This window comes from Micromys minutus (assembly GCF_963924665.1).
Source record: "Micromys minutus genome assembly, chromosome: 20".
Lineage (NCBI taxonomy): Eukaryota > Metazoa > Chordata > Mammalia > Rodentia > Muridae > Micromys > Micromys minutus.
Window position 1 is genome coordinate 20524956 of NC_137955.1, and position 21860 is coordinate 20546815.

Sequence of the window (21860 nt, forward strand, 5' to 3'; positions counted from 1 at the left end):
ACACTAAATTATCATTAGTCTTATTAACAGTTCTTGGATGGGTAATGGAATTAAGAAGAGTTACTAATACAGTTCTGAACTGTCCCTCATTCAACGTCACCAAAGCTAAGTAGTACAACTTCTCTGATTGGACCAAGTGCCTAGCCAGGAAAAAACAAAAACAAAACACTGATTTGTATAGACTTCCCTTTTCAGACAAGACCTGCATCATTCATTGACCCCTAAACCCTAAAATATCATATTTTAGGTTTACTTACTGTCTCAATCACAGTTTCTATAAAAGCCAACGTAGTTTTAAATTGGACATTTAGAATACTTACAAATTTAGAAATCTGGGTGAAGTATTATGCTATAGCTTGTGATGCAGAGGCACTTTGCTGCTCTGGAAACTAGAAAGGATCAAGTCTGAATTCAAATCAAGTATTTCAAAAATTTTACAGGTGAAGCCTAGCTGTGGTTGCTAGGCAACCTGACAGCCTCCCAAGCAGGGACCAACTCGCCTCCCACACTTGACCATCTCTCCCCAGTAGTGGGACGCGGAGTGGCCATTGGTTCCTATCTCCTCTCACTGACCTTCAATTGGTCGGAGAACCTCTCACTCCGCTCCCGTTGGCTCTCGCCGTCTCTCGCTGTCCCGTCATTGGCAGGCTCGTTCTCGGGCCACCCTACGTCACCGTCTCACCCCACTTCCCCGGGCCTCAGACTTCGTTCCCACCCCTTCCCCCGCCCTTCCAGCCGCGAGGGAAAACCCTAGCGAGTCACCGCCTCTCATTTTCTTCCCATTGGCAGAAAGCGGATCGAGGGACGGGCGCTCCCGAGCGACTCTGAGTGCCGTGATTGGCTAAGAGAGCCGCTGTCCCGCCCCCCGTCCCCTCCCCGGCAGTGCGGGAGTCGGGTGGGTCGGTGGCTATAAAGCTGCTGAGGGCGGGAGGCACAGTCTACCGTCCTCCGTGCTTTACTCCGTCCCGCTCCGAGGGTCCGATCGCGTTTGGGTGAGTGTCCCACGCGGGACGGGCCAGCCGAGGCCGCTGGCTCTGTGTGCGGGGAGGAGGCAGTGTCCTTGACTAGGCCGGAAGGGACTGCGCTCTGGTCAGGGCTAAAGCATGGACGGGGCCGGAGGATGGGGCGCTGGGAGTGGGCTTGTGTGGGGAGCTCGAGGGTTTGGGGGACCCCGGGCCGCTGAGAGACGCAAGAGGGGACCCGGACTCCACTGTGGGCAGGCGGGACGCGGAGAGAAGGCAAAGGGCGTTGAGGGCCCCGGGTTCTGATGACATAGTCAGAAGTCGGAGTCGCCTTAGAGGTGCCTGTGACCACCGAAGTGGGGACGTCAGCAGGGGATGAGAAGGGAGCCGGGCTGTCAGAGCGATCCTGGGGTTAATGGTGTACCCCAAAGGGATGGGGAAGCTCAAGCTCAGAGGAAGGGTTGTAGGTTGGCAGGGGGTGTGTCCTGCCTCCACTTACAGCCTTGATGAGAGAAAGTGGGCAGTGTTACTTTTCCCCAAATCAGGTGCAAGAAATCACAATTGTGATTTAGACCTAGCCAAGGATTGATGCTCTGGACACCTTTGGCTTGCTTAAAATCTAAGATTAGTGAGCTCGGTACCTCCCCCTTTCCCTCCCCTCTCTCTTCTTTTTCCCCTCCCCCTCCCTACCGGCTAATAATGTTCACGGTCTACGACTGTTTATAACAACCAGCCTTAAGTTGTGATGGCCTTTCTCACACACAGACTTTGGGTTAAGTCGTGGAAGTTTCAAAGCTAGGTGTATGGAAATCTTTGGAAACGTGACCTTCTCTGACCAGTGGTAGGGAAAGAATTGCTTCGCAACCTTCTGGAGGAGGGAATTGGGGAGTAGGCAGGTTGTTCTTCTTGCCAAGCTTGCCCCTGTGGCCTTGGCCTCAGGCCATCTGACTGACATCTCTACCCACCTCTACTGCAACCCCTCCCTCCTGCTGGTGATTAGGCAGAACCCCTGTTCTGATGGCAGCTAACCTTTGCTGTATTTTAGGGTTGAATCATGAGAAGCATGCTAAACAACAAGTCAGACTACTCATAGTTACAGATTTTTCCTTCCATGCCCTAGTTTAAATTTTTTTTTTTGTACAAATTCCATCAGACTGGAGACAGACTGAAAGCCCCCCACGGATATCTGCAAATGATTCTTTGAGACTTCTAAACAGTTCATGTTCTTTGATCAGTCTTTTAAGTTTCAGCTTTATTTTTGCATGGAGCTAGAGAGCAAGGAGAGAAGCTGTCTTCTTGTTGTGGATGTTTCTCTCCTAAATTAGCAAATTTTCCCTTTAGTGTAACGTTCTCAGGTTTGTCTGGCAATGGGGAAGAGGGAGTATAAAGATTATGTTTGAAGTCATCTGGGCCTTGCTTTCAATGTCTGTTTTTCATAAATATCCTCCTTGATTGCTTATTCATATTTAACAGATGGACTTATTTGAGTGGTTTTTTTTTTTTTTTAACTGAGATTTTAGATACATTTGTTTTTAGAAGAAATGGAAAATCCCAACACATTGATGGAACATGGGTGTTTTGTTTTGTCTTCTAGAATGATTTAATATCTGGCTAGATTTTTCATTATCCAGGGGAACTGAATTTGTGGTTGGAGGAGATAATGAACTGTGTATCAGAATCTGTTCATACATTTTTACATTTATGTAAGCGAAGAGGTCAAAAGTGACGATTTAGACTAAAACATACCCTCAGTACTTGATGGCAAGTCTCAGAAAGCCATGTAGCTGACCACTGTGTCAGTTTTAGATGAAAAAGGTTGAGAAACATGTTACCCAATGAATGGCTGCATATTAGCACCAGAGTCTTAATCTGTTCATCCTAATGCTCAGCACTTGTGGATGTTCTCTTAATGTCTGTCAACTGAGCAATAAAGAGAAACTAACCTTTTAAAGTTCACCCTTGGCAGGGTTAAGTGTGGGTTCATGTGAGAATTTGTGGGAGACTAGCAGATGCTCTGATTCCATTTGGGCTCCTTGCAATGTTCAGACTAGTATCTGGGTATGATCCAAACCTACCCTTTGCTTTGAACAGTAGTGGTAGGAAGCCAGTATCTTTAAACTCCAAAACATTGTTTGGCCCCGTACACTTAGTTTATCTCAAAAGTGATAGCAAAACTTACTGACAATAAGTATTTGAGTCTAAAAAGTCCTGCAGTTGCTATAATTCCAAACTCACCCAATCTTTAAGTGTTCTTTACTCTTAAGTCTCTACCACTGCTCAAAAAAATAGTTCAAAAGAATCAGATCTCTGGACATCATGCTTACCTTTAATCTAAGTACTCAGTGAGGCAGATCCAAGAGAACTTGGATCTCTGCAAGTTCAAGGCCAGCCTAATCTACTAGTCAGTTCCAGGGCAGCCAGAGCTACAAACAGGGACCCTCTCAAGAAACAAAAAGAACCAAAAAATACTGTCCAATGAACAGATAGAAAGAGTCCTATAACTAATATTTCAGTGGTGTGGGCTGTGCTGACTTCAGTGTGGATGATGTGTCTGTATAGGAATACAGGTCCTTGATTAGAAAACTAATGTATTTGGAAAGTTTTGTAGAAAAAGATGACTTAGAAGAGACATACACTGTACAACTTTGTAACAAGTTTTCCTTATGTGCTCCTAAAGAAAGATGAACGCTCTAAAGATTACTGGTTTCTCTACAGTAACAATGCAATAGACCAGCAAGTAATTGCTTACATTTATCAAGTACCAGGGTGTGGTAGATTAGTTTATCTGTGTACTTGTTTGAATCAAGGCTGGGAAGTGAGCTAGCTAAAAGGAGGAATCCTGTTGAGTCAATGTCAGCAAAGAAAGTAGTATCAACTCTATCTTGACAGTCTCATTAGTCTTGGCCAAATTCAAAAAGACTGTGTTGTGATTTGCAGGTTTCTAAGCCTTTGTTGTGGTGTATGTGGCTGCTTACAATTCTTTAACTGCTCCCTGATCCATGATCATTCCTTTTAACGTTCTCTGAAAAGATGTTACAGTCTTTCTTTAGACTTTGACAGTATAGGTTGTGTATTCTTTATCAGAAATGAAGATTTATTTAGTTTTTTATTTATATGAGTACACCATATATGCCCTCTTCTGGGGTGTTTTCAGACACCTCAGAAGAGGGCATAGGATCCCATTACAGATGGTTGTGAGCTTGGGAATTGAACTCAGAACCCCTGGAAGAGCAGTCAGTGCTCTTAACCGCTGAGCCATCTCTCTAGCAAGTGTTTCATGTTTTAAAACTTTTGAAGATAGATAGATAGATAGATATTTTGTAGTCATCAAGACCCACGTCTAAAGGTGAAATCTGTTTCACATGCACCTTACTCATGAAATCTGAAGAAACAATATTTGTAGTGTTGCTTGCATTTTGACTGACATGTCACATGAGTTCAGGTGAGTTTTCTACAGTCAGCATGCAAAAAGTTGAACTTTGTTCTGCTTTGGTTTCAAGCTTTTCAGATTAAAGCTGCAGAACTGTAGAATCTCTCAGTAAATGTAGAAAACCGAATCCAAGCTTAAACTCTGATAGGTTTTCCTCCAAAGTGCTATTTACTGCCTTTTTTCTCTTTCAGATCGTATGGATGTCCTGTATGTTCCCTGTGTTAGCCCCACAGCCCTCTCTGTTTCTTTCTTGCATTAGTGTGCTCAGGTTCTCTTTGTGTGTCCTCCCCGTCCCCCCAGTTTAATCAAAATAGAAAGAGGACTGAGGGTGTGGCCAGTGTTTGCCTGGTTTAAGGGAAGCCCTAGATTTGATCCCGGCACTGCAAAAAGAAACAAATAGAAAAGGTGTATGGTCACATTTAGAAGAAAAACCTTTGCTACAAATTACAGTCATGGCTTTAAGACCCTACTAAGTTACTTTATCTCAACATGGGGAAGGAATGGTATTTTCTACCCTATGGAAATGGTCTTGGCTTGGCCTGCTTAATTTACAGAGACCATGGCATAATTTGAGATAAACAATAAGTTATTTTCCGAAAGTATATGTGTAACGCTGTAATCAAAGCCCACCCCCAGACTCATACCCCTCCCCCCAATGTCATTATCTCATTTCTTACAAATTCAGGGTTTACTTATTCTAGGACTCCAGATACAGTTCAGCAGTTTGCCTTCCTTGGCAATAGTGGTGTCTTATCTTGAAGAGCAGTTCTCACGTTTTATCTTCTGAGACCTTTGGAGTAAACTGGGAAGAGAAAGAAAGGGCATTTCCTTTACTTTTATAAGTGAGGTCATCGAGAGTCCAAAAGACACAAATTATTGCTAAAACTCCTTAGTATAGAGTAAACTCTGGAGTCTGTAGGTCCCTTTATTCTAGAAGCTTACTTCTGTTTCTTCATCCTGATTCTTGGTGACCCGTGTTTATAGAAAAGGCTGTCCCTCTCCCAGATTCTTGTCCAGTCATAGTCTGAATGGTGATCTGGTTGAGGTTGGTTCCTCAGCGGAGCCAAACCTGCTGCCTAGAGAGGATCGAGCATTCCATAAACTTTAAGTACTACACTCATTGAATTTTTGTTCTGTTTTGTTTTTTTTTTTTTTTTTTTTTTTTTTGCTTCATATAATATTGATAAGGAAGTCCCTGTTTTAACTCTTTGAATTGGAGTCATTGATTTGTGTAATGCCTTATGACTTTAAAAGAAGTTCTCATTTGAAACTCCTAGTGCCTGAAGGAGGAAACGGTGACAGACCTGGAGACTACAGTTCTCTGTCCTTCACACAGGTATGGCACCAGCCCTTGTTATGGAAGGTGTTTTCTCTAAGGGGTGTGATTCTGATCCTGGCTAATAACAGTTTGTATGTGCCACATAGACTTTTCTTCTCCCTCCCAAATGCTGGGATTCAAGGCATGTACCACCACGCGTAGAGCCGTATGTTCCTAAAACTATACATTACTTTTAAAAATTAGCTAATGCTATAAACGTGTCTGGAGACTTAATAACTTTATATTTAAGAGTTAGTGTTTACTTGTTACGTGAAAAATAAAGGTAATAAAATGTTGCCATATAATTTAATCTGAAATAATCACAGACATGGCAGCCAATAGGGCTGGCTTCTTTCTTTCTTTCTTTCTTTCTTTCTTTCTTTCTTTATTTATTTATTTGGTGTTTGTTAGTCTGGTACAGGATCTAATTTGGTAACTCTGATTCAGTTCTTCTGCCTGAGCCTCCCAAATGCTGAGATTTCAGCAGTTTGACACCACACGCAGCATCAATAATGCTTTTTAAATTACAGTTTCAAAAGACACTTACCTGGCTCGGGGTGAGCCGGTGGATACTTGGGGATAGAATGGAACTGCAGTGTTTAGATCAGCACCCTGATTACACCCAATATCACAGTACCATTTCTCATTCGAGAATGCTGCTGACCATAAACAGCAAAGGAAAAGCTTGAGAATTTGCAGTTGCTAGAAACTTGGAGGCACAGTTCAGTTTAGGACAGAGCCCACGGTGGAGCACCGAGCTCTGCTAGGAGACTGTCAGAATAGCCCGAGGCACAAAGCTGGTGCGTCTCAGCCATTGAGGGAAGTAGTAACCGAATTTCTCTGCCTGACTTTGTTGGGACTAGTTAGAGGTGTGGTCTCTTTAGGGAGTGGAGGAGGACCTCCTGAGGGTGCAGGCTGACTGGAAGTCGTGGGTAGGCCCTCGCCTTTAGTAAAGTTGAGACTGAAAGGAGAGACCTTTGTATTTTATTACAAATACAGAATCTTGACTATTCTTCTCTTTCTTTTGCACGATCACTACTGTGAAAAATAATCTACCTTATTACCAAGAATTTAAGCTGTGTTTTTAACTGTTAGATTTTCAAAATTTTATTCAGAAAAGTATGTTTTTTTGAATAGTTAAACAGATTATCTCCTTCTCTGACTAGATAAGGAGCCAACAAACTATTAAAAATTTAATCTCAGTCCAAGGGTTCTACCCCACCTTTGGCCATTTAGTTTCTGGATAAAAGACATGTCTGACCTTTAATGTATAAAAAACCTTAATCTATACAAAAGATGGACAGATATCTATCCTTTATGTTATATGTCTATATAATTTGCCATGTTTTTGTATGGGCTGCTTTGAGCTCCAGTTAGCCAACCAACATGGCTGTTTTAAAATGTTTACCCCATGGCAGCTTCTCTATCTTCTCTGCCTTCTCATGGTGCTCTTCAGGTGCCCCATGGTGCCTAAAGCCCAGGAACCCTAAACCCTGCCAGTGTCTCTTCTGCCCAGCTATTGGCTGTCAGCATCTTTATTTACCAATCAGGGATGGGGGATAAGGTCACATAACACCACCTGGGTCTCTGGAAGTGACCATTATTTAGCATAGCAAAAGACCAGATCTCAACATACTATAATTTAAGCATTTTGACCTTTGCTCAGCTGGTCTGTTTTGGCTTTGGGGAGGATATAAGAGCACATGGTTAATAGGAAACCCCACAGTTACATTTTAGTTGGAAAGTTATATCAACCTCTGTTCTTCTAAATACTACCAAGTGATGGCTTCATTTTCTTCTCTCCTTTACTTTTTATCCTCTTTAGCTGACTGTTGTTTGGTTGGTTTATTTTTTGTTTTGTTTTCTCATCCCCCTCCCCCCAAGTTAACATCTGCTGTATTTCAAATTGGATATCTGTTTACAAGGAACTTACTGAAAAGTTCTCTGAGAATGAATAATACTGACCAAATCAGACAGTATATACATACAGCTTGTTTGCGAACACACACAATAGTAGTTGTGAACTTGATGCATTGTGGGCTGTTTGAGCTAACCTACATTTTTTGAAGGACTACGTACGTACCTACATAAGTGTGTAGGCTGGCTTCCTTTATTTTTTCTTTGAAGTTCTAGAGATTAGATTCAGTGCCTGGGATGTTGGTCTTTAGTCATGTAATTAACTAATTAATTCACTTATTTATTTAGGTTTTTCTTGGTCAGGTTTCTTTGTATAAGAGCCCTAGCTGTCCTGGAATTTACTCTGTAGACCAGGCTGGCCTCAAACTCAGAGATCCACCGGCCACTTCGTCCTGAGTGCTGAGATTAAAGGCGTGCCCTGATGCTAGTTTTAGACCTTTTTGTTCTGGGTTAGGACAGGGACCTGATTCAGAATTTGTGCCTAGTAACCAGCAGCTCCTTTATGTCTTTATTTGAACCTCGGTTAGTGAAGTGAGGACCAACGTTAGATAGTCACAGAATTGATGGAGAGCCTTTGAAGTTACTCCTTTCGATTTGAGACACAGAAAAGGAGCTGAAGATGTAGGAGGCAGACCGTCTTACTTTTACTACACTGTCACTAGAACAAACCCCTTGTATCATTTCTTGATTGTATTCTGATGCTTCTGGGTCTAACTGTTGGTGTTGACAGTTGCTTTTTTAATGTATTGAGCATTGAACCAGAGTCCGTAATTTGGGGCTTAAAAGGTATAATTGACAAATTATTACATGTAGTTACTGTTTTCCCATCCAGTAGTACGTGCACTATGCTTGGCAAAGTGGGGTATAGAGAAGTCGAAGACATGAACAGATTAGGAAGCATTTGGACTTGGTTGAGGTCACCTGGATCTTTTAATCTGCTTGGGTACCATATGAAAATAACGCCATAGTCTACATAGTCTGAAAGGCTTAAACAACAAACCATCAGATTTCTTTTTTCTTTTTTTTTTTTTTTTTTAGTTCGAGAGTACAGCTCAAGGTACGTGGTGTCTTCTTTGTTAAGGCTCTTTTATAGATTGGAGATGGCTGCCTTCTTGTCACTGCCTTACACATCGGAGAGAATACACACATGCAGACTTGAAGCAGCTCTCTAATGTCTTCCTGAAAGACTGCCAATCTATGCTGGAGCCTTGGCTCAGACCACACATACTAACCCACCTTCATGACTTAGAATCTCAGACCGACGTGGGTTAGAGTACAAGAACCTACCAAAAAGGCAACGTCTTTTAACTTAGCTACTGGATGCTTATCTTTTATGTTTTAATATGTCCTTAATGACTTTTGTGCTATGAAAATATTTCATGTTCTAAGGGCCAAGCTTTTCTGGTTGGATAGTCCCCGAAAATCTCAATAATTAACTCACTGTAGCAGCCTGTACTTGTATTCTATTGGTTCTAGAGCGGCGGAGGACAGGTAACATGGATTTCCCCTTTCAGTCTCCGTGTTAGTTTAGCAGCAGGGTGATAAATGCTGCAGGAAACTGGCAAACTCTGTGTGTAGGTGGATGGTGAGCTGAGAGGCACTGGTCCAGGTTACTTGAACTATCACCCTCTGTTTTGCAGCCTTGAACTTGATAAGTCAGCAACGTAAAATCTGAAGCCATGTGTCTGTTTGTCTCTGTTCAGCTCTTTCAGCATGCCTGGGTCACTTCCTTTGAATGCGGAAGCTTGCTGGCCGAAAGATGTGGGGATCGTTGCCCTTGAAATCTACTTTCCTTCTCAATACGTTGATCAAGCTGAGTTGGAAAAATACGATGGTGTAGATGCTGGAAAGTATACCATCGGCCTGGGCCAGGCCAGGATGGGCTTCTGCACAGACCGTGAAGACATCAACTCTCTCTGCCTGACTGTGGTTCAGAAACTGATGGAGAGAAATAGCCTTTCCTATGATTGCATTGGGCGGCTAGAAGTCGGAACAGAGACGATCATCGACAAGTCAAAATCAGTGAAGTCTAATTTGATGCAGCTGTTTGAGGAGTCTGGGAATACAGATATAGAAGGGATAGATACGACCAACGCGTGCTATGGGGGCACAGCCGCAGTCTTCAACGCCGTCAACTGGATCGAATCCAGCTCTTGGGATGGTATGTTCAGTGTCTGTGTCCTGGAACACAAAAGCAAGCGAACACACAGTAAATGTGCACACATGCACGCACACACAAAAAGCCCTCCTTGAGGGTAGGGTCTCTGGTAATGAGTAGAATCCAGCCCGCCAGTGGCTGTTTAGTCTGCGCTGTGTGCAAGTTATACTAGTTATACTAGTCCAGATTCATTTAAAAAGACGACTTTCAGTGTATGTGAATTGGAAAAAGTGATCTGTTCAAAATTTAGAAGGCTTTTTGGGCTATTTTTTTTCTTTTAATTTTAGTAATACATATTCTGGAGAAAATATAACAGACCTGAGTCCCTGTTGCCTGATTTCATAATTGTAATCACTTTGAATTATATTTTTCAGGACGATATGCTCTGGTAGTTGCAGGAGACATTGCTATATACGCCACCGGAAATGCCAGACCTACAGGTGGAGTTGGGGCTGTGGCTCTGCTCATTGGGCCAAACGCTCCTTTAGTTTTTGACCGAGGTGAGTGATTGAGAAGACATTATTTTTTGTGGTGTGCTGGGCTTGAACCTTAGGCCTTGTGCATGTGAGGCAATCATTCTATGTCTTAGCTTTATCCCCAGCCCTTTCCTTTTTAAATTTCAAGGTGGAGGTTATCACTGAGTTCTGTGGGCTAGCCTTGTGCTGTCTCTGTAGCCCAGGCAGGCCTACAACTTTGGTCATACTGTGGCTTCTAAACACCTGGGATTATAGGTCTGTGCTATAGCATGCTTATTTGTTTATACTTACCGTTTTATTATATTTACTTATTTTATTGATCCGGTGTTCTGAGAAATTTGAATACAGTAGTAGAAGCTACAACTTGCTGAGTGTTTATTGGTTGCCAAGTGCCTTCTGTGTATCACTGTGGAAAGGTAGACTCGTCTTCCCTTTGCAAAGAAGTAAAATGAGGTGAAGGTGAAGCTGTAAGAATAGTAACACGCTCACGTTGGTGAGAGCATTTGTCTTCAGGATACCAGCATCACTTCTTGGTTAGAGTCAGTGAGGAAACTTGAGTCTCAGTGCCCGTGATACTAGGTTTTATTTAAATGATACTGGCTTCACAGGGTCGACTGGCTGAAGAGATATAGACAAGGCAGTATGCTACTAAAATGGCAAAGCAGGACTGTCTCAGCTTCTGTTTCGGTTCTCCCAGGGCTTCGTGGAACACATATGCAGCATGCATACGACTTCTACAAGCCCGACATGCTGTCTGAGTACCCCGTGGTAGACGGGAAGCTCTCCATACAGTGCTACCTCAGCGCACTGGACCGCTGCTACTCTGTCTACCGCAAAAAGATCCGGGCCCAGTGGCAGAAAGGTGGGTTTTCCCCCGACCAATTTTCTTGAGTGAGATCCTGGTATCTGGAGGGCAGTGTCATTAATGTCCGGGCTGACTGGAGTGAGAATCTCTGTAGTCAGCCTTCATTAATATCTTTCTACCACTTCCTGTGCTAAATATCATTTTCCCATAGTCTCTGGGTATGTGTAATTTACGTGTAAAATCCATATTTTAAACTATTGAGAGATTTCATCAGACAGGATTTGGGGTCACTGTTTAAGGACACAGGCAGGTGGCTCTTCTGTTACTGACCCCTTCACTCCCTTTGTAGTGTAGTACGTAAACTTGTTAATAAGTAAATAAAGATAAAGTCAAGGTGAAATGTCCTGGCTTCTGTGGATGTCATCGTTTCTTGGTCTTCTCCTTCAGAGGGAAAGGATAAAGATTTTACCCTGAATGACTTTGGCTTCATGATCTTTCACTCACCGTACTGTAAGCTGGTGCAGAAATCTCTAGCTCGGATGTTCCTGAATGACTTTCTTAACGATCAAAACAGAGATAAAAACAGTATTTACAGTGGACTGGAAGCCTTTGGGTAAGAAAGCTGTTACGATGTGCTCATTTCTATATAAAAAGCATTTTTATATAGAGACCTAAAAATACAGTCAAAAAACATTCCGTTCTAGTTGGGTGGTGGTGGTGCATGTCCTTAAGCCCAGCACTTGGGAGGCACAGACAGGCAGGTCTCTGAATTTTTGGACAGCTCGGGCTACAAAGAGAAATGCTGTCTCAGAAAAAAAAATTATTTAATGAAAAGCAGTTCTAAAGAGGTAGCAGCTGGCTTACCTACAAATTCCTTGCTCATTTCTACTCACGTTCCTGATGTCTGATTTTAGCTGCAGTCACTGTTGTCTGCATAATAGTGTGCTCGGAGACACAGCAGTGCTCTCCACAGCTGCGTTCACTCTCGCTCCTCCCTGCAGTCCTCCTGCCCTGGTTCCGCCTGCTGTTTAGAAGGACTGAGCCTGTCCTCAGGGTTCAGACTCCTAGTGTGCTGCACATGGTGAACTCACTCTTGTCCTCTCTGTTCTTCGAGCAGCTTCTTTTCCTATGTCACGACCTTTTAAACCAGATGGATGGGCGTGACTGACTGGGTTTAGTGGCTCTGAAGTTTCAGCAGGTCTGTTAGTCTATCAGCCTGTCAGGATCAAGTTGTCTTTACTTAACCGTAACAGTGTTAGGCAAAGGACTGTACAGTTGGCTAACATCATATATTACAATTATAACAAGGTTCGTTGCTCCCTGGCTTTTAAAAATGGCGAAACAAAGCCCTATGTATTCACAGACTTGAGTATCAATTAGGGCAACGACTAATAAAATAAAAGCATGGTGTTTAAAATTGTACATAGTTGTATATAATTGTCTCCTAATGTCCTCTTTCAGGGACGTTAAATTAGAAGATACTTACTTTGACAGAGATGTGGAGAAGGCATTTATGAAGGCCAGTTCTGAGCTGTTCAACCAGAAAACAAAGGCGTCTTTGCTTGTATCCAATCAGAACGGAAATATGTACACATCTTCTGTATATGGCTCCCTTGCTTCTGTTCTGGCACAGTGAGTGTGAATCTCTGTCCTCTGACACCCCTTTCCTGTAAGTGGTACTTTGTCTTCAGGTTGGGTGTGCTGCCATCCACTGATTGAAGGACAGAAAGGCTGCAGATCTCTTGCTGAGTAGTTGTTAATCTTGTCGACTTTCCTGGCCCTTGTTTTATTATTTCTTTACTTGCAGTTGGACCACAAGTCTCTAATGATGAGGATTTATGAGGGGTTTAATAGTTTTATGGAGTCCCATCCTTTGCTAAAAGATGTAAGCTGAGTATACAGTCTAGTACCACAACCTCAGGTCAGATTGCTTACGGTACCCACCCATCATCCTAACATGCAGGAGGCTGAGCCAGGGAGATGGTTAGTGCAAGTCCAGCCTGGGCTGTGTAGGCAGACCATGTCTCACCGTAAGCAGAGCTTCAGGTTAGATCCTGTGTTGCTATAGGCTGCTTGTGTAGTCTGTGTCTGTTAAGTGTGCCTCTTTCTTTCCACAGGTACTCACCTCAGCAGTTGGCAGGGAAGAGGATTGGAGTGTTCTCTTATGGTTCTGGCTTGGCTGCAACTCTGTACTCCCTTAAAGTCACACAAGATGCCACCCCAGGTATGGGTTGGCTCTGAGCAAGAGCACACTGCAGTAAGGCTGCCTCAGCACCGTCTCAGACGAGCCACCAGTCTGTCAGTAGACCATTCCATCCTCCGTTTCCTCACTGCTCTCCATAACTAACTCTCTACCCTACAACTCTGCTTCAATAGCAGATTGAGTTCCCCCTTTGGTTTTGGCTGTATTGAAGCAAACATTTATGCTTTCCTTGAGTAAGAAGAAACAATATTGAGGGGAAACTTGGCATCAATGAAAACTATATTGAGGATTGGCCATAGAGAAGTTGTATAGTTTCAGTTCCCACATGGGCTAGCTGGTACTAAATAATATCAGCCGGGATTGGAAGCTGTCTCAAGATACCATCCATGTTCTAGCTAAACAATAGCCAGTAGTTTTAAAAAGAGATAGATGTGTTACTTGCATTTGGCAGCACTTTTAGTTATTTTGAGAGGTGCTATTCTTGGTCTTTTAATGTTGAACTTATTGGCTCTTTTAGGATCTGCTCTTGATAAAATAACAGCAAGTCTGTCTGACCTTAAATCAAGGCTTGATGCAAGAACTTGTGTGGCGCCCGATGTCTTTGCTGAAAACATGAAGCTCAGAGAGGACACACATCACTTAGGTAAAATACTATGTTCGAGACCTACGGTCATGTTAAACATGCAGTATATAAGGCTTTCTTTAGTACTAGTGTGATGTCAGTGAAAACTCTGTTTAGCTTGGTTGCCAGATGACTCATATCATGAGTAATTTGTGATGCTCTGCCTTTCCTTTCAGCCAACTATATTCCCCAGTGTTCAGTAGACTCACTCTTTGAAGGAACGTGGTACCTGGTCAGAGTGGATGAAAAGCACAGAAGAACCTATGCCCGGCGCCCCTTCACAAATGACCACAGTTTGGATGAAGGAGTGGGACTTGTGCATTCAAACACAGCAACGGAGGTCAGTAAGCCTAATTGTGTTGATCCTCTTCTTTGGCAGGATTTGAGAAGTTTTCACTGCCATAAGTCAGGGTTCCTGTACAAACATCATGACCAAGATGCAAGTTGGGGAGGAATGGGTTTATTCAGCTTATACTTCCATATCACTGTTCATCACCAGAGGAAGTCAGGACTGGAACTCAAGCAGGTCAGGAAGCAGGAGATGATGCAGAGGCCATGGAGGGCTGTCACTTACTAGCTTGCTTCCCCTGGCTTGCTCAGCCTGCTTTCTTATAGAACCCAGGTCTACCAGCCCAGGGATGGTACCACCCACAATGGGCTGGGCCCTCCCTCCTTGATCACTAGTTGAGAAAATACCTTACAGCTGGATCTCATGGAGGAATTTCCTCAACTGAGGCTCCATTCTCTGTGATAACTCCAGCTTGTGTCAAGTTGACACAAAACCAGCCAGTGCAGTTGCCTTAACAGATGCAGCAACTTAAAAGAAATCTCCGTAAAGCAGACAGTCAGAGCAAGGGCTCTGTGACTCCCTTTGCTTTGGACTCTGGGCTGAGAGTCCGTCTGTATCCTCCCAGTTGCAGGAGGCACATGCTAAGTACTAGGTTTATTAAGAACTGAAGGAGAGGAAGTTTGGGTTAGACAGAAGGCTCGTTTGTGTCTTCAGGGCTGGTGGACAATGTGGAGAAGGAGGATGCTGAACCCCCCATATTTCTGAGACTTCTCTCAGAAGTTTCAGGTGAATCCTGTTACATGCTAGGCACTTTAGTTACATTTCCTATCGTAATCCTTATAAGCCTTATACTAGCTTCTTTGAGGTTTACAAATGGTACTAACTCCAGAATGAGGCCCCAGGAAGTCTTGTCACTCAGGGTTATAGGGTAGCCACGTATGTACCTATGTATAGGTGAGTGGGAAAGCCAGGTTCAAACCAAGAACTTCAACTGTGGAGTTCTTAATTTTTCCATTAGTTACGGCCGTGATGCGTGCACTCTGGAACATGGAGGTGGTTGAGTGTACTACGTTATGACAAGCAAACTCTTGGGAGGCCTTCCTCACTACATGAGCGATTGCATAATCATTTCACTGTAAGGTCAAGCCTGGGAGCTTTCTACACAGTGTATGTTAGGGTCAGCTTCTCTCTGTACTTTAATTAGTCCTATGATTCTTAGAGAAACAAAGACTGTGAAAGCCAATGAGTATTTTCGTTTTGTTTCAGCACATTCCAAGCCCTGCTAAGAAAGTGCCAAGACTCCCCGCAACCTCAGCCGAACCTGAGTCAGCTGTCATCAGCAACGGGGAGCACTGAGAGCTCTGTGGCCTTCACAGAGCCTGGGGCTGGGATGGGGCTGGAAACGGTTGGCGGAATGGATGTCTTGGGACAATTTTACAGATTACGTGTTGCTTAAAAATGTAATGTAACTGACACAGAGCCCAGAAAACTATTGCGTTTTTGGAAAAGTCTCTGCTGAACTTGCTAACATGCTTCCTGTTGTGGTCTGGCCAATGGTGAATGCACCCCAATGATGTTCCAGGGCTCTGTAGAACTTTATACCTCTCTGGATGTTTGTACGCATGCGGCTTCGTTTTCAAACGTGGTGTGAACTGAGTGCTTCTGAAGGCAAAAAGAGATGGTACTTATAGTGTCCAATTTTTAAAAATTAATTTTTTTTTATGTATAAGAATTTTATACTTAAAAAGTACCTGTAGCTTTTGGAAAAAACAAAAACAAAAAACCACTTTTCTAGGTTGGGGATTGTGGAATTTAAATGTTACACATAAACCCTGCTTTAAAATGGCAAGGCAAACATTTATCTTTTTTTTTTTTTTTTAAGATTTGTAAATCCTGAAGAGAAAGAAGGGGGTACGGTTCTAGGATCTGGATGGCATCGGTAGGAAAGGTTAGCTATAATCAGGTGAGCAGAAAGATGCTGGCGTTGAGCAGGCCTCTGTCCCAGCACTCAGGGTACACCTGGGCGCTGTGGACACAGCTATGGGAACTTCTGGCCAGGTCACCATGCCTGGTGCTCAGCGGCACCAAGATGGAGCTGGTGTGTGGATGCTTGCTGCTGTGGTCCTGAGCACCTTCCCTGTGGACTAAAGTATAAAGTAGGAAAGATGGGGCGGGGCATTATTAGGTTACAGTGTTACAGATCCAGTTTATAGACTGACAGCCTAAATTCACCGACACCTTTTCTCCTGTGTAGTTTGTGTGTTTTGTGTTTTGTTTGTTTTTGTATCTGTCCAATAAAAATAAGAAAAATTAACCCACATTTTTTACATAGTGAAAATTTCACAAAGTCTTGATTAGCCAAAAGGAATATTCACTTCAAGATCTAGTAGTAGAACTCATAACATTTCTTTCCCTAAACTTTGACTTTTAAAACAACAAAAACTACCACACGAGATGAATAAGAAAATGCACTAGAAAGTTCTTGGGGTGATTTTTGGTGCTGAACAATGACATGAGCCTCACAGACTATAAAACAGGTAGTCGGAACTAATGTACAGAATGAGAAATTTCTTTCACTTTATTTGTGTTTAATTCTGTGAAGTTTCAGTTATCTAAAATGAACACATAAACATGTAATGTTTCAGATTGCAAGGTGAAATGAAATGTAGCATTTGTAAGATATTCTTGTCAATATTAACTGGTAGGACTTTGATTTGTACAGCTTTGATTGGTTAAAATGATCTCATTTTAACATCCAGTGCTCTAGATGAATAATGTAAGCTCAGATTTAAGGAATGGTGGGAAATGGGGCATGTCATTTTTTTTTTTCTTCTTTTTTTTTTGCAAGTATTGAGAGTTCTGTAGGTTTTGAAAAAAGTAATTTAACGTTTGGGTGCCAAGAAGTGGGCTTCCTCAGGGTCCATTGCCGGCAATGGGCAAACCCGGCGATACTGGCACGAGTGTTAACCACACCTTACTAATAGCAAGGCGAATAACTTTGAAATAAAGTTTTAGACAACTAATTCGACTCTTTGAGTGTTCCTTTCTGAGCAAACTGTTTGTTCATGGAGTCGGCAAATAGGTACTTTAAATGTGAGCCTTCAGTTCCTTACTTGCTTATTCTTCCAACATTTCCAAACCCAGTGTGAGCCTCTCTTTACACCAGAAATACAGTGTGTTTCTTGTTACCCCTTTTACGAGTAGGAAACAGCAGACTGTTCTCGCATAGCTCTAGTTATCATTTTGGATCTAGATTCAGTTTGTTTTATTTTCTGGATCAACGGCCTAGTATTAGTCCAGTTTTCTCTCGGATCCTTTTGTCTCTTTTTTGCGTACTCTAGGATCCTAAGAGCTGTACCTTTCTTGGTCCCGTGGGGAACCTGCTTTGTCGTCCACACTGTATACGGAAACGGTGATCTTGCTGTGACATAATTGAGAGTTCATCTTTTGTCTGCTACTCGGCCTCCTGAAAACACCGAACCAGAAGTCGATAAAGCTAAGGCTGTATCAGGCTCATTTTAAATGACAAGACTTCTGTTTTCTTTGAGACCATCCCATGTAGGCTAGTCTAAATGACTGATTTCCTTGCCCCCACCTCAGTGCTGGGATCACAAGCAGGTGCTGCTATGCCCAAGGCAGAAATCACTTGATCTTAATGTCTCTCTTCAAACTTTTTAAGATTTGTTCTTAGGTTAAAGGTTCCTCTTTGGTTTTTGTTTTGTTTTGTCTTTAATTGATTGTAGGGAGAAGTAGCCAACCTGAGATTCATAGTACAAATTTTATTTCTATTGAGGCAGTAATTTGATGCAGAGGATTACAAATAAAACAGTTGTGTTTCCTTTTTTCCCCCTAAAGCAGAACACTAGTTCAGTTATTCAGGAACAAGCTCCTTTCAGCAGTGTTGGCATGTGAATTCCTGTGGCATCTTGTCCCCACATGCTTTTCTGTGAGAAGACAGTAGCCAGAATTCCCCAGAGAAAGGGATTGTTGCAACCCTGGAAACATTCGTGATGTTGGCAAACAGGGTTATGAAAACATGTGACATGTAGGATCAACTGTCACTACTAAGACTTGTCATCTGAAGATATAAGAGGAAGATAAAGCATTGGGTTCTGTGGTTACCTGAACAAGATGGGGAGGGCGGAAGATAAAGACGAGTTTGGCCAGCTTTTACTGCCTACTTACAAAACAGGAAAAAAAAAACCATGATAGCCTCAAGTCAGTCAACCACCAATTAAAGGAACCCGAAGTCAGAGTCTTTAAAACAAAACAGTCTCTTGCTACAGAGGGGGACTACATTGAGGCCAAGATTTTATCTAAAGGTTAAATAAAATCTTGAGTTTTCACCCTTCTTTATGAAAGTTAGATCAGAAGAGTAAGTTAGCACAGTAGAAAGTTGCAAAACAGGCTTCCTGTATCGGGAGGGACAGCTCCTTGTCCAGAGACACTGCCAGGGCATCTAAGACAACCGATGTAATTTGGCCTCCAAGTCCTGCCCCATGTTCCCACTGTTCTCCATGAGCAAAATTGAAGTCTCAACACAGCCCAAGTGGGGACAACCCTCCCCCCTTTGTCTGTAGAAATAAGCACTGAAGGAATTGCAGAAGCTGCTGATGAATCTGGTCAATCTGGACAAATGTGCAAGTGGATCTTAGGTGTGTCAGAAAAGGCGGAGGGGAGATTGTAAGGCCTACAACGGGAGAGTATCATGAGAACATTTACCTGTGACCTTGACAGGGGGCATCTATGCAGGTCTTGGTATTCTGCGGTTTGAACCGCAGCCATGACAAACATTAGATGGGGTGGTCCTTGTAGAACCAACCACCCTAGCACAGAACAAATGTTTAGAAACTCCAGGAGATATGAATGTTCGGATTCGTTCTGCAAGACTGAACAGACATCCCAAGGATGGCAAGCAAACAGAATCACATCGCTGTGATCTGGGTATCGCATTGTGATCTGGGTATCGCCAGAGCAAGAGTGTCATCAACTCGCACAAGCACAACAGCAGTTCATCCTCACTGGAATTGACAACCTACTCATGCTATGGCTGTGCATTTCCTGCCCAAAGTGTGTCCTCCAGTTATGCTAAAACCTAGAAGAGCACTTGGTTCTTTTGTCATTGTCTGTCATAACCCATTGTGTAGGAATCCCCTTGCATCAGCATAAGACTTCAATGCTGCAAGCAACTGCAGCAAATAACCTGAAGGGCCCAAGGCACCAGATGTATTAGTAACCTGCAGGGTTGGTGTGCTGTTCTCCAGACATCAGCGTGCATGCCCTAACAATGGCTTATCTGTCTCTTGGTGTTTAAGTTTACAGGTGTGGGAACCAGAGGCTGGAAGTAAGATAGACCATTTTGCAGTCAGTGACCTGAAGGTTTTGTAATTCCTTCCAACCACTTAGGGCTCCCAGGAGGCAAGGAGGATGTTTACACTAGGAACCCCAATAAGAACTCTTCCTAATCTAAGACTAACATGGCCATGTAGGCCAGTGGGCAAACGGCAAAATGAAGATACAGCAGGTAGTGATGAAGATAATTAACCCTAAGTAGAATAAGGAGGTAAAAAAGGTCTTGGGAACAAGAGGTGCTGGTGTGTTCCTCTTGGAAGCTGTGGTGACGGGGAGCAGGAAGTGACACAGTTACAGTCTACCGAGGATAAGGCAGTTGGACTAGGATCCTTTCGTGGTTACAGCCTCCAGAGCAGCTGCAGTGATGACTGTAGCTCAGCATCACTGTATGAACAGACAGCATCACGGTACCGGCTCCTGCCCACTCAGAGACTCACTGAATCCCAAGGCCTGTAGGTGGAACTGCCTGGTCTGGTAAGACAAATGTAACCCTGGTATCTAGAACTTGACAGTTACTTTTACAGCACTGATTACGTGCTGTGCTGAGTCCTTCCAGGTTTCAACCCCTCCAAGAAGTATATTTAACAGAGGGGTTTAAATGGACCAGGGGGTCGGGATAGACTGACAGCTTCCGTGCCCGCCTCCGGGTCCTCCCTGCCACATTGTTTCCTCCAGCCACTGATGCTGTGACTATTTCCAGGCAAGTGTGAAAGGTTCGTACAAGGGCCTATTTGGCAGTACACCGCCTCAAGCTAATGAATGACCTTTTCCTTCTTGCTCTAAGACTTTTTTTTTTTTTTTTTTTTTTGATACCAAGCCCCAAGAAATAGAGAGAAACCACTTGGTACACACACAAGCATTATCTGGAGGAATTTAATTTATAACCTTGGCTGTTGAACATAGAATTTACCTTCCTCCACTCACTATTGCTACTGCTTTATCCCGCCCAGCACACTGCCATCCACTCAAAGTGGCCTGCTTTAAAGATCTAATCCAGAAGCAGCAGGCATCTAACATCAGAAAACCGTGTGGGGAAGTCCACACGGCACCCCCACTATTTGACATCTCTCTCTTAAAAACAAAAACAGTTGCTAGCAAGTGTCCACATTGTGTATTAGAATATTCTATACACAAGAGAAGGGGACTGGCTCAGCTTATTTCTCAGTGTTTAAATAGCACCTGGCACACAGCCCTGAATCCATGTATTTCTCCATTAAATACATAAAGGCTGACATACGACAAAAAAAAAAAAAAAAAAAAAAAAAAACCTCCCAAGACACGCCAGCTTCCAGGCTAAGAGACTTTGGGACGGTATGCATATCTCAAATTTATTTAAAAATTACAAAAATGCTTCCATTCAAATTGTGTAGGAGAAAAGTTAAAAGCAGAAACTGTGCTCATGGGTAGCTCCCAGCTGCCTGATAGCATTTATAAAATTGAACAAAATTTAGATGTGTGTCTTATGCCTCGGTAGACGCGAGACCCTTTCCTTAGGTCCCTTTCTTTAGGTTCTGGCAGTGTCATTACTGGCACACTTTCCAATGCTTTTCTTCTTTGTACCCGATGTAAAATGATTCTATAAACCCCGGTGATAGAGCTCCGAGCGTCTCTCCCTTGGTTATTCCGGATATGTTCGTCTGTAATCCCCAAGTGTTCTAAAGTGCTTTTCACCTCGTTTTCTTCTTCTTTGAGGGTGCTGGTTTCTGACAAATGTTTGGGATCCAGTTGGAAAGGCTCCAAAGGGGTGGGGTACGGCACCCCTCGCATCCATTCGTTGCTCATGATGTAGTTGATCCCATACCTCTCCGTGGGCGTGGGCTGCAGGACTCCTCGGATGAGCCGGTGGCAAGGCTCTGAAACGTGCTGGGGTATGCTGTAGGCACCCTCCAGGATGCTCTTCTTTAGTTTGGCCACAGTTTCTGCTCGAAACGGCATCGTACCAGTCACCATGAAGTACAAAAGGACACCCAAAGCCCAGATGTCCACATAAACACCGACATAGTGCTCATCTCGGAAGAGTTCGGGCGCAGCGTAGGGCGGAGACCCACAGAAAGTGCTCAGCATCTCGCCTTTCTTACTCACGGTGCTGAAGCCAAAATCTCCCACCTTCACACAAGTGCTGCTGGTATAAAACACGTTTTCTGCTTTCAGATCTCGGTGAATAATTTGGTTTTCGTGCTATGAAGAGACATAAGAGAAGAGTCGGTTTAGAAGTAAATGACAAAGTAGAAAATATATGTTTCTCGGCAGAGAGGAGGGTGACGATAGACAACCTGGGAAATTCAATAGGAAGCAACTTATATTAGCAAACTCTGCCACAACCTTTAA

At 43.2% G+C, this 21860-nt stretch overlaps 2 protein-coding genes across 3 annotated transcripts in view; one reads left to right on the forward strand and one right to left on the reverse strand.

Annotated features, from left to right (window-relative positions):
- The first annotated feature begins 884 nt into the window (after positions 1-884).
- Positions 885-17203, forward strand: HMGCS1 (3-hydroxy-3-methylglutaryl-CoA synthase 1). 2 transcript variants are annotated; one of them, XM_080933566.1, is made up of 11 exons: positions 885-992; positions 5670-5728; positions 9331-9788; positions 10160-10285; positions 10959-11123; positions 11514-11679; positions 12528-12698; positions 13184-13290; positions 13787-13912; positions 14068-14231; positions 15447-17203. In XM_080933566.1, exons 3-11 carry the CDS (start codon positions 9341-9343, stop codon positions 15534-15536), a joined length of 1563 nt encoding a protein of 520 aa, XP_080789692.1. In that variant the 5' UTR covers positions 885-992; positions 5670-5728; positions 9331-9340; the 3' UTR covers positions 15537-17203. The 2 variants fall into 2 exon arrangements, with proteins under 2 accessions (XP_080789692.1, XP_080789691.1); XM_080933565.1 differs by lacking the exon at positions 5670-5728 and having other exon boundaries at positions 889-992.
- A 3694-nt stretch (positions 17204-20897) lies between these two features.
- The window catches only part of NIM1K (NIM1 serine/threonine protein kinase), a 43284-nt gene continuing 42321 nt past the window's right edge, over positions 20898-21860 (reverse strand). The window contains exon 4 of the mRNA XM_080933588.1: positions 20898-21710. Within this exon, the coding sequence (XP_080789714.1) occupies positions 20961-21710 (750 nt within the window). The 3' untranslated portion in view covers positions 20898-20960. The remainder of the gene's footprint in view (positions 21711-21860) is intronic.